The sequence below is a fragment of the Callorhinchus milii genome, unplaced genomic scaffold, assembly GCF_018977255.1.
Source record: "Callorhinchus milii isolate IMCB2004 unplaced genomic scaffold, IMCB_Cmil_1.0 Scaffold7, whole genome shotgun sequence".
NCBI lineage: Eukaryota > Metazoa > Chordata > Chondrichthyes > Chimaeriformes > Callorhinchidae > Callorhinchus > Callorhinchus milii.
In genome coordinates this window covers 13,510,478-13,524,359 of record NW_024704748.1, presented here as the reverse complement: position 1 = coordinate 13,524,359, position 13,882 = coordinate 13,510,478, and the positions used below count along the sequence as shown (strand labels likewise).

Below are 13,882 nucleotides of genomic sequence, written 5' to 3'. Positions count from 1 at the left end.
CACATTTATGAAAACGAGTGAAGAAAAATGATTCTGTCTGCCTGTGGATAGAATCACCCAGTTTCTATGTTGCATTCTGTAGGAGTTCCCTGGGACCTCACTAGCAGCACTTCGTCTAAATCAGATCCTGACTGTGAAGGTTTGTGGGTGCTTTCACTGTCACTATGATCAGTCTTGTAACAGAGTGAGTCATCTTGTTTTTGAAAGCAATATTTTAATTTCTACATGCACGTAGCATGGGCAAACCAATTCGTAAAAATTGGGAACTAGCCTGTAATCTAATATAAGTTGGTTTATTTGACTACGTTTTGAGCTGAAGATTGATTTTGTTCCATTTGACTGGAGAACTAAATTCTGTATTGAAAACTTTTTATGAAAAAGAATGCAATTCTGACATTTTGGCTCACTTTGTCATAGGACTGGATCACAACTCTTCATTTAAAGCCAGCAACAAGTTCTGAGGGTGGATTTTGGTGAAGAACAATTTGCCTTTTCTATGGATTACATTTTTTTCCTGTAACTCTTGGCATGTGATGAAAGGGTTTATATTTTCACCAATTGTACACCCATATACAAACATTGATGTTGCTGGTTTTCTCTCAGTTGTCAAGCTCTGCTGCTTTTCTCAACATTCTCATCTTTTTTTCCTATATTCTCCCCACCCCTCCCTCCCCCCCAAAATCCTTTGCTGGCATCAACTCATGACCTTTGGCTTTGTACTGGCCTGTGAATTCTGGCTCATCTGGCTGTTCAGTTTACACCTCCTGGATTGTCTGTGCTGCTAGCAGCTGACGAGCAGTATATCAAACGCCATCACCACTTCAAGGTAAACTTCTTTTCTCTTGCCAGGGGCCACTGTGTTCCTTTTCTGTTTTCCTTTTTTTTTCTTCTCCTTTGTTCCTTTCTGTTTATCTACTCTTTGGTTATGAAGTATGCTTTTGGCTGCCCTACATAATACCATTTCTTCTGTCTTAATCGGAGAACCAATTGCAAGCCATTGGTTCAGATGGCTCACAGCTTTAACTTGTCGTCTCTTTCATTTAATCTCAGGGTGAACCGGGACAAGCTGATAATAACTGTTCTCCAGGGCCTCCAGGTCCACCAGGGCCCTCCGGACCCAAAGGACCTCCAGGGTATTCAGGACATCCAGGGGCAAACGGATTACCAGTATGTTTTGGGTGCTCCTATTTTTTTCTTTGGCCTTAAAAAGTTTTTTATGTCTTTCCAGTGACCATAGCAAAAGGATGAGAAACATCACGGAGGGAACCCAAAGCTTACTCCTTTTTGCATCCTCATTGAATTTCAAGCCTTCTAAGAAGATCAGACCACCACACCATGTAGTCCTACAAACTTTTGTAGTTACATTAAAAATCCAACTGCATTCAATTAAATTCGGAATTTTCAAGCTGCAACATAAATGCAGCCAGTAAACCATTGTCAATATGTTTACGTCCATTGAGAAATACAAACAAATTAAATATTGGAAAGAAGCAATATTGGAAGTCAAATGTACAAACCGTCGATTTGATTGCAAAGTTCATGAGTTTTTGCCTGTTTCTTAACTGCATAAACCATTTTCTATGTCCTCAATATGATATAGCGAGGACATTGAAAAGGCCCATATCGAACAATGGCATATAATTTATTTATTTTGCAGGGGAAAACTGGAGAAGCTGGAAAACCAGGAAGAGATGGAATGAGGGTAGGTACACTTGATTCAAATAGTTTATTATGTAAATGATTTGGCAAAGTAACTCAAATTGTTTTTTCAAATGGTATTAATTCAACAATCCCTCTTTATTTCAAATGTATTTGTTGTCATTTCCTCTTTCATCTGTTGCAATACACTGGCCCCTGTCTAAATTGGCATACAGGTGAGTTTTCCCCAGAGATCAGTCTATGCAGCCATAATAAATTACACTAATAGCACATCCTCCACCTCCTTGTTCCTTTTTGCATGCATTTATCATATTTTTGTCCCTCCTCAAATTTGGTCAAGTTTTGGAATTATGTGTTTTGTTTTTGTTTTGAGTAGTCTGCACAATGGAGTCTTGAAATAAAATCACATCTGCTACTTTTTAAAAAGTAAATAATTCATTCCATTCCTGCCATAGAAACATAATCCAAAGACACGGAAATCGTTTTCTCCCTGGGTAGTCATTTGTACAGTAGAAGCAATACTCTAGAAAGAGTACTAGAAATTGTGTGGTAGCTGAAAGCTCCATCAACACTGCTTATATGGAGGATCCCATTTACTAACTTGTCAACAGTCACTCGCTGCACATTGGTTCTATGTTGTACAATTTAACCCATTTTATCTTTTAAATCACTGTGATAAACAGTGAATCACCATGTCACTCTTAAAAAATCGCAATATCACTCCTCGCATTTCCTAGTGTTGTCAGAAAGTTTATTATTATCAGATAAAAGTGGCTTGCTCACTTCTTGTCACTGTCTTTTCATTTTTCAGGGCTTAACTGGAATGACTGGTATGAAGGTAATGAATTGCTTATCTATTTAGTTCCTAGGACAACATTAATAAAACCCTTTTTTTAGGACTAGTTCCTGTAAAGTCAAGCTACTGTGAAGCAATTGCTCTGTTATATGTCTTTATTCCAAGGCAGAGTGCGAAGGCAGACCACAGTAAAATTTAAATTCTGTATTGAATAAAGGATTGCGGAATAAAACGGATTTAAAATTCAAAAATGTAGATTTTAATTGTCTTCATTTGCAAGTCGATGATAGCAATGTGAGAAAAATGGATAGCTCCTACATTGGAACAAAAGGCCTATCTTTTGAATCTTGGGTGCATTGATGCAGAATATATGTGGATTTAGATGTACTTCTGGAAAGTTATAGGTAACTCATTTTCACATTCTACACGTACAGGGTGATTCCGGACTTCCAGGACGTCCAGGTGAAAAGGTAAGACTGCTTTTTGCATTTAGCTAATTTTGTGGTTCAATAGTTCCAAGCATAAACTAAATGCTATTGCTTTACTTACAACTGCAAGTATGTTGTTGCTGTTTGACACTGTGTGAAATACTGAAGGATTTCTTGAGTGTCCAGAATTATCAAATACAATCCTTAATTTTGAAGCCGGTTTCATTTTCAGATCTACAGAAAATGAGCTTTAAAGTTAAAACTAAATTTAGCAATTTTCCACATTCTGGACTCTCTGAAATGCTAAGTTAATAGAGTAAATCTAGACTTTGGTGGAATTTCTACCCCTGCCCATCCCCGTATCTACCACATTAGGTAAACTGTGTTCTGTGCACGATAGTGAATTTCACCTCATTTTGCAAAGACCAAACATAGCATCTGGAACATCAGGGTACAGGAGACATCATTGCCACTGTAAATTGATCATTTTTCATATAGTATTTTAATCGGTTAAACTTATTAAATATTACCACATAAAAACAAAAGGACTATCTGTTAAAACAGCTTATTCTTCATTGTAAACGAAGATGTATTTGATCATGGAGCTTTATTTAAAAACACCTGCCTTTGAAGCAGCAATAGAGAGAGAATGATAAATAACAAAACTGTAATTAATTTCTGTTTCCTACCATCCAGGGTGATCCAGGTGCTTCTGGAAAGTCGGGAGCAAAGGTGAGTTGTTTGATTTTTGCCTAATGTAACGTCTTTGTTTAACCCTTACTAAAGAGTATAGTTCAAGATATTAAACTAGTCAGATAGGGGAAATACATAGTATGTTACGATAAAGTCTCCCTGAAGTTCCTACGTTTTCTAAACGTAAGAAGAAAATATTAGCACAGAAAGTAAAAATAAATTGGCAGAATCTGTTCAGCATGTCACAGATTAAATAAGCTCATTGCATGACATGAAATTGCTTCATTTAGAGTATGTTGGCAGAGAACGACCTGTCTTCTTGCCTATTTTCTAAATAATATTGAACATGCCATCAAGTATCTTGGCAGTATTGCGAATTTCATTGTATGTTTGTGGAGAATTTGCATATGTAATAGCGAAATTCAGGTCTTACTAACTCAATATCCAATAGAAGTACAGACTTTGGAAACTCTGGAAAGTACATGTTATTTTCTCTCTATTATAGGGAATAATTTTTTGTGAGATTCTAAATAATGGACATTTTCTTTCACAGGGTGATCCGGGAATGCCAGGGCTCCCAGGAAGAAAGGTTAGCCTATTCCTTTTGTATGTAGCTCAGTGGTTAGAGCACTCGCTTTGCAAGTGAGAGACCTGAGTTCAATTCCAGGCACAGGGCGAAACCTTGGGCAAGTTTCCTTACTCCACACGCCTAATAATAATCCCTCCAAAAAAAAACAATAATAAATTGGTCATTTTCAATCTACGACTGTTTGTGGGACATTGCTGTGTGCAATTGGCTGCTGCGTTCGCCCACAAATATACAGTCAATTCACTTTACAGTGTATTTTGTGAAGCGCTTTGGGACGTCTAGAAGACGTGAAAAGTGCTATATCAAATGCAAGGATTATTATTATTATCATTGATTTAATTTTAAGGTCGCCAGTTCATTAATGTCTACAATTTTTTTTGTGATTATTATGGGATGGTGATACCCTGTTTAGACTGATGTGTCTCGATGAGAGACACAGGACAGATATGCATTCAAGTGTGGATGCACATCCATGTTCGCTTGCAGTGTTTTGGGGAGATAATTTTTGTTTGGTCAGCCGGGTGTTTGACACATGCAGAAACTTAGCACCATGCTTAAGAGAATCCAAACTAAACAGAATCCCACATATATATGCCACATACACATGCATATTTCCTTGTATCTGGAATGGAATACACACTCTGTCCTTGGAGGGTCACACCCTGCCTTTATCTAATTTCAGAGAAGATGAGGCACAAGTTGGCAAGAGCGATGTGTTCTTGTACTGCTAGAATCTAACCAGCTAAAATCACAGAACCTGCATTTGATATAATTGGCTGGCAAGCTTCCTGATGTAATCCAGCTAGGACCACCTTAACCATCAGGGCTTTGACTTGCAGGGTTAACGGGAACTGAGTAGAAAGAATCCCTCCCTTCAGTTACTGGTGTTGCTTTATATTTATCTTCTGCTTCTTGACCATCTGCTGAATTGGTTCATGTCTGTATGAATGATATTCATCCTCATATAAATATTATGCCCACATGGCAGTGGCAATTTTTAAAACACAAAAAGTGCTCTCCTACATATTATTTGTGAACATTGGAGAAACCTGGATGGACTCTTGCAGAATCTGCTGTTCATTAAAATCACGCATACCACCCAGTTGGAATTTTTTTTCATCCATTTATCATTACCATCTGCCAAATGTTCTGATTGTTCTGTTCTAAATTGTCCTTGGCAGTAAACCTAACCCAAAATGGATTAACATGAAGCTGCAACCAATCCACACTATTTGCCACATCTTTGCTAGATATTTGAGCCAACCTTCAGTTGGCAGAAGAGACAGGCTTTTGTTTGTGTTGCAGGAGTCCAGTTGAATAGTAAACTGGCTGAATTGTTTGGTGTCTGAATTTCAGTATTTGAAGTAGTATAATGATGTGGGAAAAAATATGCGGCTTAATCATTTAGTGCAGTGAATATTCAATGGCAGTTTCAGAAGTGAAGCGATCTTCCAGCTGTACTCCTAATAACTGATGCTGATGAGGTGTTTGATGTGTAAAGCAAGCAAATAAAATATAGTGCTGGTGTATCTGATGGAAATTAAAACTGAATGATCTCAACCCTTGCAAAAATAAGTAAAGGTCAAGACAACTTGCCAGCAATCTGCTGGTAAATCATTCAACCTTATATTGGCTGCTACATTTCGCTCACAAAACACACAGTCAAAACAATTTCACAGTATATCCTGTGAAGTGCTTTGAGACTTCTTGATGACGTGATAAGGCGCTATATCAAATGTAAGGATTATTATTGTTATTATCGACCATCCATTCTCGTCAAACTGGATTTGTTTTGAGAAAGGGAGGTGAGTTATTGGGAGCATATTTTGTTACGTATGTTATAGACGTACTTGTGGTGCATTGTGAACAAGATAGTTTAGCAAGCCAACTATGTTGAGAAGCCGAATTTGTTCTTTGGATTATGCTAAATGGTTATGTTTAGATACAAATGGAATTTCTGGAATTGTAGCAGTGGACATAATCATCTTTTGAATTTCACTTTGTAGATGTAACACACAAAAATACAAATGATGGAAATGAGAAATGAAAAGAAACATTGGGAATGCATAGCAGGGTCAATCAATATCTGAAAGAGATACACAGGTTAATATTTGTAACATGACCCACTATCAGAGGTCAGATTGCCATCATTTCCCTTTCTGCTTAAGTTTTCACTTGCTGACTTAAAAACTGACTGACCTTTCAAATTAGCAAGGTGTTTCAAAATGCCAACCTAGTGCTATTGTACAAGTTAAGGATTTAAGCATTTGAAATATGGAAAGCTAAAAGCTGTATGTGTTGTCAAATAAAATGAGCTTTCTGAATGGAGAATTGTAACAGCCTTACTTGACTCCTCCATTGACGTTTTTAAAAGAAGTTTTAAATGGTTTTAGGATGGAACTCTTCAAATAAGGTTTATCCTAGCTTTGCTGCATTGTATAAACCAGCCTATAAAAAGTGTCAGATGAAGCTTAACTTTGTCATGGGCCAAAGGTTGAAATCAGAAATACATAAGGCCATGCCTTTTTCATTATATAGCAAAACTGTTTATTGTAAAAGAGTATAAACATCGCAAAATTGTGGCCAGCTTTTGGACCCTGCCTCAGTTGTCTCAAGTTTTATACTGATATAAAGTTGTATTCCTGCACCAATAACACCTTTTTTCCAGAGGAAGTCTTTTATTGGAGCCCTTAGAACACTTTCTTCAGAACTCACAATAAGTATAGAGGAGATGGAGCCTGATATTAATATTCCATCAACAAATATTCTGTTTCTGAGAAGAAAAGTTAAGAATTTCAAGTTAATACTGTTTCTGAACAATGAATGCTTAACTGTTTCATAGTCTCGAGAGAGTTTGATTCGTTGCATCCATTTATGCTATAATCATATTGAAAACCTAACACCCAAGCCCTATTTGTTCAACTGGAAACAATTGGACTGGTGAGGTCAAAAGGCAAATGTGTAGAACATTACACTGACATAAATAGAAGTGCATAATCTCATTGGACATCTTTTAACAGCGTGTGTTGGATCATATGACTGTTTTAAATTCTCCTTTTACAATAATAAATAATCCATAACTTAGTGCTTAATGTATTGAAAGTAAACCTGAAGTGGTGTGTGCCTGACCTTATAGTTGGAAAAAGAAGTGTTTATACATTTCCTGCCATAAGCAATAAATTTCGACATTCATCTGCCTGTCTTATAAACCATCCAGCTGTGGACCAATCTTCTTTTTTTTTCTCTGAAGTGCTTTGTATCAAAGGAACTGCACTGACTTATTTATTTCATTGCGTGTTACTAGGGAATAGAGGACTGTATATATTTTACATCATTATCACCTGCAGAATTGATGTAATTTCCCAATAATCTACAGCACATTCAATTATTGTATCGTGTTGTAATACCTGTACCATAATATTTAGTGATGATATCATCATGCACCAACTAAATGGAGTGTGGACATTAATGTAGACCACAATAGCGAGGACTAAAAATGTATGGTTAAAAATTAACATTTCTTTTTACCTGAAGACTTGGAAGTGATTTAATGACAGTATTCTAATCCCAGGGTTTAGGTGACAATTTTTGTTGTCAACCAAACCCTGTTATAAATTATATTGTTAGGTTCATTGCCACTGCACCTAGGGTTCTTGTATACCATATGATGGCTATTTGCTGGTCAAAAGTATGTAAATTTATTCCTTCAGTGCTCTGCTATTTTGCGATTCCTCCAGTGTCAGTCTGACTCAGTTGGTTGCAATCTCACCTCTGGGTCAAAAAATTGTAAGTTCAAGGCCCATTATGGCACTTTGAGCTCACAGTCTAGGCTGGCACTCAATACCTAAGTTCTGCATTGTCAGAAGTACTGGCCTTTGGATGAAATGTTAAACCAGTATCCCATCTGGTGTTCAGGTACACGTTAAGGATGTTATTATGCTCAAAAAGAGGAAAGTTTCTATCAGTATCCAAGGCAACAATCCTCCAGATAAGTTAGACATTCATGTTATGGCTGTTTGTGGGACTGACTTGTAAGCAAATTGGCTGCCAGTTTGCCAACGAAATGGCAATTTGCAATTACCTATGAAGTGTTTTGATACTTTTTTTGACAGTACAAGCACCATCAAGTGCAAAGATTATTTTTTCTATCTTGATTTGATGCATCTTTAAGCCCTTTGTTGATATTCTCGTATACCTTATTGCTATTGCATCAAAATGCTACTAGACTGCCAAAGCCACCCAGTCAGGACAGAGCTAATTTGTTCAATTTGTAGTGGGATTATCACTGAATAAAGTAGACACGAACACTCTGCTACTTCTAGAAGAGGAATACTATATTTGCTGTTCTCAATTTCTTTTCTCTTTGCTGCCATGCTGCCTGCACACCCCGTGTGTACAAGGGTGACGATGGATTTCTGACTTGCCAATGTCTAGCATTTCAATCTTTACAGAGATCTGGTAATGGGATTCACATAATAAATCCCAATTAAAACAGATATATGGACTAATTTCAGTTCACATATTCACAGTCAAATAGTTGGGTCCTCTTGGGAATAAAGTTGTGATTATTTTACTTTACTCTGAAACAAGGCATGCTACTGTCCAATCTGCTTATAACTTCATACAACGCAGTTAGGACAGTGACATTTTAAAACAAAATGCAAGACTGAAAACTAGTTGAATAATTAGAAGACAAATTGCTTTTATCTCATGGCCTAAAAGTTTGCATTCTGCCACATTGTTGGAATTCTGCCTGTCTCCTGTAAAGGGAACCTTTTATTCTCTCTCATGTTTTGGTTTATTTATGTTCTGTCATTCTGTTTGCTTTTTTCACCACTGTTTCGCAAATATATATTGCATGTTTCTGACTCCTGCATTGCTATAATCTTATTGTTGTTTTGTTTCTCAGGGAGAGTTTGGTGAGCCAGGGCTGCCTGGTCCAACAGGCCTTCCTGGACCTGTAGGGCCGAAGGTAAAATGCAGAAATAATGCATGACCTTTCAGTTTTGAAGACTAAACGTGTTCAATCTTGAATAACATAGATTATACAAGAGTTCGGGAAACAACCTAACATTTCAGAATGATGTTTGTGTCAAAAAATATAAAGCCTTCTGAGTGCTATTTAGGTTCACACCTTTGTAAGTTTCAAGTAGATAAGCTTTTAAAAAGCTAAACGGCTTGTGTTTAATAAAATAGTAGCAATCATGAGGTCAACCTTTAAAGATGCTTAATTCATATCCTACGGCAAAGATAGTCAGAACGCTTACATCAAAGGACCAATTCTTTTTGTTGGTTCCAGTGTGTGAACGCTATTTCAGAGTGATTTGAAATAATAACCTAAGCTCTTCACTCTACATATGATACGTTAGTTGACCTCACATGCTTCCCCGCTGTGTCAGCTCCTGTCTTCATACTTTACAGCAACTTATCTCTGCTCTCTTTCTGGCTTTCCTATTTATTTTAACAGGGAGATAAAGGAAACATTGGACAAAAGGTAGGAAAATAGGGAGGTATTTCTCATCTTTTCTTGCTTATCAATCTTGTTTCGACTTTAATCTCATCTGTTCATTTTCTACTCATTCCACCAACGGTCTGAAATAAGGTTGTAAAAATGTGGAAACAATAAGAACACAACCAGTTATTCTTGTCCAAGTATTGAATTTTAATATCATTGGCAAACCTGGAAACTGCATGAGTACAGATCAATTATACTTTAAGCATGATACTTATCTGTATTATAGTTTGAAGCTGTTGCTTGTTCGCAATGTTAAATTCTTCAGCAACTAAGTGAATTGTGGAAAAAATTGTATTACAAAAATCTGTTCTGTAGTTCTTATCTCTTCCTGCCATAAAAGAAATCTACCATTTATGTATTGTTCGTACTGCCTTTTGCTCATATTTTGCTTTGTTGCCGGCTTTTGTGATCTGTACTCTCAAGGGAATAAAGTGGGGTTCCCAAACGCAATTTTATATTTCAGGTAATTTCTGTAATGACAGTCTTTCATTCAGAGAAAAATCCATTATAAAGCAGCTTTCAATTCAATGCTTAACCTGGTTTGTAAACTTCCATCAGCCAGTCAAAAATAGTAATATTGTCATTTAATTCCAACATTAAAATGTTTTAAAAACCCAATGAGACTATTTATAATAGTCACATGTTTCATGTTTCAGTCCTCTTGCTAATTATTATATTAAACTACCATTATCCTATATAGGGAGATCCAGGTGAAACCGGTCAGCCAGGTGATAAAGGAGAAAAGATAGCTGAAAATTTCTTTCAGGAATGTCTGTTCATTGTAAATTAACATAAGGGCTCAGTCGGCAGTTGCATATCGACTGCCCAATGGGGTGATTCAGATTTGAAAAATATATATTTTTTGCTAATGAAGTTGAAGAAAATCACTTTTAAAACTGTTTTTAATCACATTGCAAACTATATTAATAGGAACAAATTGCAACAAATGTTTTGTGGTGTTGAACCAATGTTATTGACTGAACTGGTAAATTAATAGTACAGAACTTTAAGCCACATCCCTTTCTTTTCTTACAAGTTCCTTTCAAACCTCAGTGATTTTTAGTCAGGATAGATATATAGTTTAAAAAAAGTGTAGGATTTGTTTGCTATTTTTATCCAGTGGTTTCTGCCTGTTTTTGGCTAGTTTAAATTTGCTGGACTGACTTCTTTGTCTGCAATTGTATTGGTAATATTGGTGTATTGGTCATTGCCATCTATCTGCCATTTCTACTCTTCCCACTATTGGTTCTGTGAGAATTTTGGAAAAAATACTATTTGGTATCCAATTTCCCAGTGAATCCAATTGTGGAGCAGGAATCTTAAATGCTGCTTATCACTGACCAGTTTAATATTGGAAGCAATTTTAAACTCGTTCTACCTGTGTGTATGTATATACATATATAATATATGTATATTCTTTTTTGTGATCTGACACATGCGATAACCCATCACCATGCTTATGAGTATCCAAACCAAGCTTGAGAATTTCATACATCCCACCTACACATGGAAATTCCAAAGACAGATTATTGGAATGGAATGTATACTCTCTCCCTAGAGAGAGACGCATCCTGCTTACCTAATTCTGGAAAGTATTGGGTGCAGGTTGGCAACAGCCAAGGCTTGGAGACCCCAGACTGTATTGGGGTATTGCTGGAGTCCAACCAGCTAAAACTGCATAGTGTCATTGATAGTGCTGTCCGACAAGCTTTCCCGCTGCTTCTCCAACTAGGACCAATCTACCCATTAGGACTTTGGCTTGCAGGATTAACGGGAACTGAATGGGATGACTCCCTGCCACCAGTGATTGGTCTGCTCTTCCAGGTCCTATCGATGAGCCAGGCTGCCTGAAATACTGTGGAACTGCCCAGCTCAGTATCTGGACTACAGATGACTGGCTCAATACCGAAATTCTATTACCAGCTGCCTTGCCATTGACGGAGTCCACCTTCTCCCAGTGGATTGGGTCATTAAACCCGTCAATCTGGCCCACGTCTCCCACCAGCTCTTCCAGTCTCCATGCAGATGGATCTCTGCTGTGGCCTGTTGGTTCAGACACCAACTCCGCGTAATGTTCCCTCCAGCCCCTCAGGATACCCTTATGGGTCTGCTGTAGAACACCGGATTTGTCCAATACTGGTACGGGCCCAGAGGGTCCCCTCTGGCGATGGCCAACAACAGACTGCGGCCAGCGGAAGAAAGATTTGGGAATGTCTCTGTGCAATTGCGTCCCTTTTCAGAGTGACACAGCCCGTTGATCGCGTTTGATTTCTCTGATGACTTTCCTAGCTTCATGCCGTGCTTAGTCGCAAGTTGCCTTTGCTGCAGTTCTAGCTTCCTCCAAGGAAACTTCCAGAACTGCTTTAAAAGACTATTGCTTTCAACTAATGGCTCTTCTTCACTTTGTCTTTACCCTCAACTGGTGCCGTTTCTGAGATGGGTGCCTTTCAGGCTGTGGCTTCAGTTACTTTACAGCTTCAGCTGTATAAATTGCGACAGGATTCTCACTTTTCTGATGCCAGTGTATACACTGAACTCGGTGATGTCAGTCTTGAGGTACCATGAGAGAGTGATGAATACAAGAGTCGTAGTTTGTTCCAGTTCATTCCTAGGATAAAGGAGAAAGAATCTTGTATTAAAGAAGGTTGAGATTAGCCATGTCTGATATGTTAGTTCATGGTGTCACTTGGTAGTGGATATGGTTCCTTGCCTATCAACATTATCGCTGATGTTGATAGCACATCTTGTGTTTTTTTTAAAAGGAAAGCGGTACAGATTACAAAACGATTAATACAAACAGTATTTTGGAGTAGACACTGCTGAAGATTAATGCATGTTTCTTGGTGATGGTATGGTGGGCAGCAAGTTGAAACTTAAGGTGACCCATGAAAATCTTTTTTGAAATGAGAAGTATTAAAACTTGTTCATATTGAAATAAAACTCCCAGGTAGGCAGGAACAGTAGGACTTGGCATTTGATATGTAACGTAACTGGCGCTGACGTACATTAGAATGATAAATTTGAGGCACCCATGATTTGAAGTCAAGCTGTTATGGTTGTTGTAAGAGTGCCAGTGCCATCTGCTGGTACATGTCATGAGCTTTGGGGCTGCTTTGGCGACAAGTGTGCTTTGAGACATCCTCCCAATGTGAAAAGGCATGATATCAAATGCAAGGATTATTTTATTATTAATTTAAATAAAATTTCGGGACAACTTACTGAAAAAGCACTCTTGAAAAACAGGGTTGCATGATCATACAAGGTTTAGATGAAGAAGGCCCTCCAGCCCATTTGATCTCAAACTTCCTAAATGCTCACCCTCCTGCCCTTGCATAAGCAAATCAATTACCACACCAATTACAGAGGGATTTCAATATTTTTGTCTACTACTGTTGGAGTCATTAGCATCATATGCATACAAAATAATGCAGTCTTGAAAATAAACCCGAGGCTCCCAACATACCAATGCGGTATCACACTATTTAACTTCCATCCATTAGATTGCTAAGAAAAAATTCCAAACATTTGCTAAGGATGTGAGTTAGCTGCACTTGGGTAATTTCATCCAAGCCAAGACTTTCAAGGAGATTGGAATTGTTTGCATGTCCTGTTTACACATCTGTTAGAATCAATATTTTACCCCCAGCATAAAAAAGCTTCACCAAATCTTGAAGTTCATAGACATCTCATCATCAGATAAATGGCACCTTTACAAAATCCCAATGCTTAACGTGTATAAAAAGCTTTCTCCACAATTCTTTTTAGTACTTATTCCGTGAAGTTTATAAACACTTAGTATAACCCCAAAATTTAAAGACAAACTTAATTTCATATTCCAACATTTTGTACTCTTATTTGCAAGTCATGTACTTTCTTGTGACATTTCGGAATCTTTCAATTCCTTGCCTAATCTTGCCCAGATATTTTGTTCATGTTGTTCTGTTTCTAGTTTATGTATTTTATTCTATTTCTCCTAAGGAATGCAACAAACATCATTGCAATAGATCCTGCCAGGGATTGGTGGTAATGACTAGAAATGATTATCATTAATCTCAAATGTTTCTGTGATAAAACCGATCATTCTTGATATCAATTGACTGGGAAACTGGTAATTTTCTCCTCCTGTCAGCAAGCTCCATGAAAAACAGATCTCAAGCTGTTACCATTGGAGGTGTTTTTTTCGTCTGCAGGAGGAAATGTGT

The 13,882-nt window shown here is 37.5% G+C and overlaps 1 protein-coding gene across 7 annotated transcripts in view; it reads left to right on the top strand.

The window, feature by feature from the left end:
• The window catches only part of col13a1 (collagen, type XIII, alpha 1), a 115,549-nt gene that overhangs the window by 67,709 nt on the left and 33,958 nt on the right, over positions 1-13,882 (top strand). For 6 of the 7 annotated variants that reach the window (XM_042336763.1, XM_042336764.1, XM_042336765.1 and 3 more), the window contains 9 exons: positions 755-826; positions 1,051-1,167; positions 1,658-1,702; positions 2,471-2,497; positions 2,890-2,925; positions 3,580-3,615; positions 4,130-4,165; positions 9,075-9,137; positions 9,633-9,659. In XM_042336763.1, coding sequence (XP_042192697.1) covers positions 755-826; positions 1,051-1,167; positions 1,658-1,702; positions 2,471-2,497; positions 2,890-2,925; positions 3,580-3,615; positions 4,130-4,165; positions 9,075-9,137; positions 9,633-9,659 — 459 coding nt within the window. The remainder of the gene's footprint in view (positions 1-754; positions 827-1,050; positions 1,168-1,657; positions 1,703-2,470; positions 2,498-2,889; positions 2,926-3,579; positions 3,616-4,129; positions 4,166-9,074; positions 9,138-9,632; positions 9,660-13,882) is intronic. The other variant, XM_042336766.1, reaches the window with a different exon arrangement.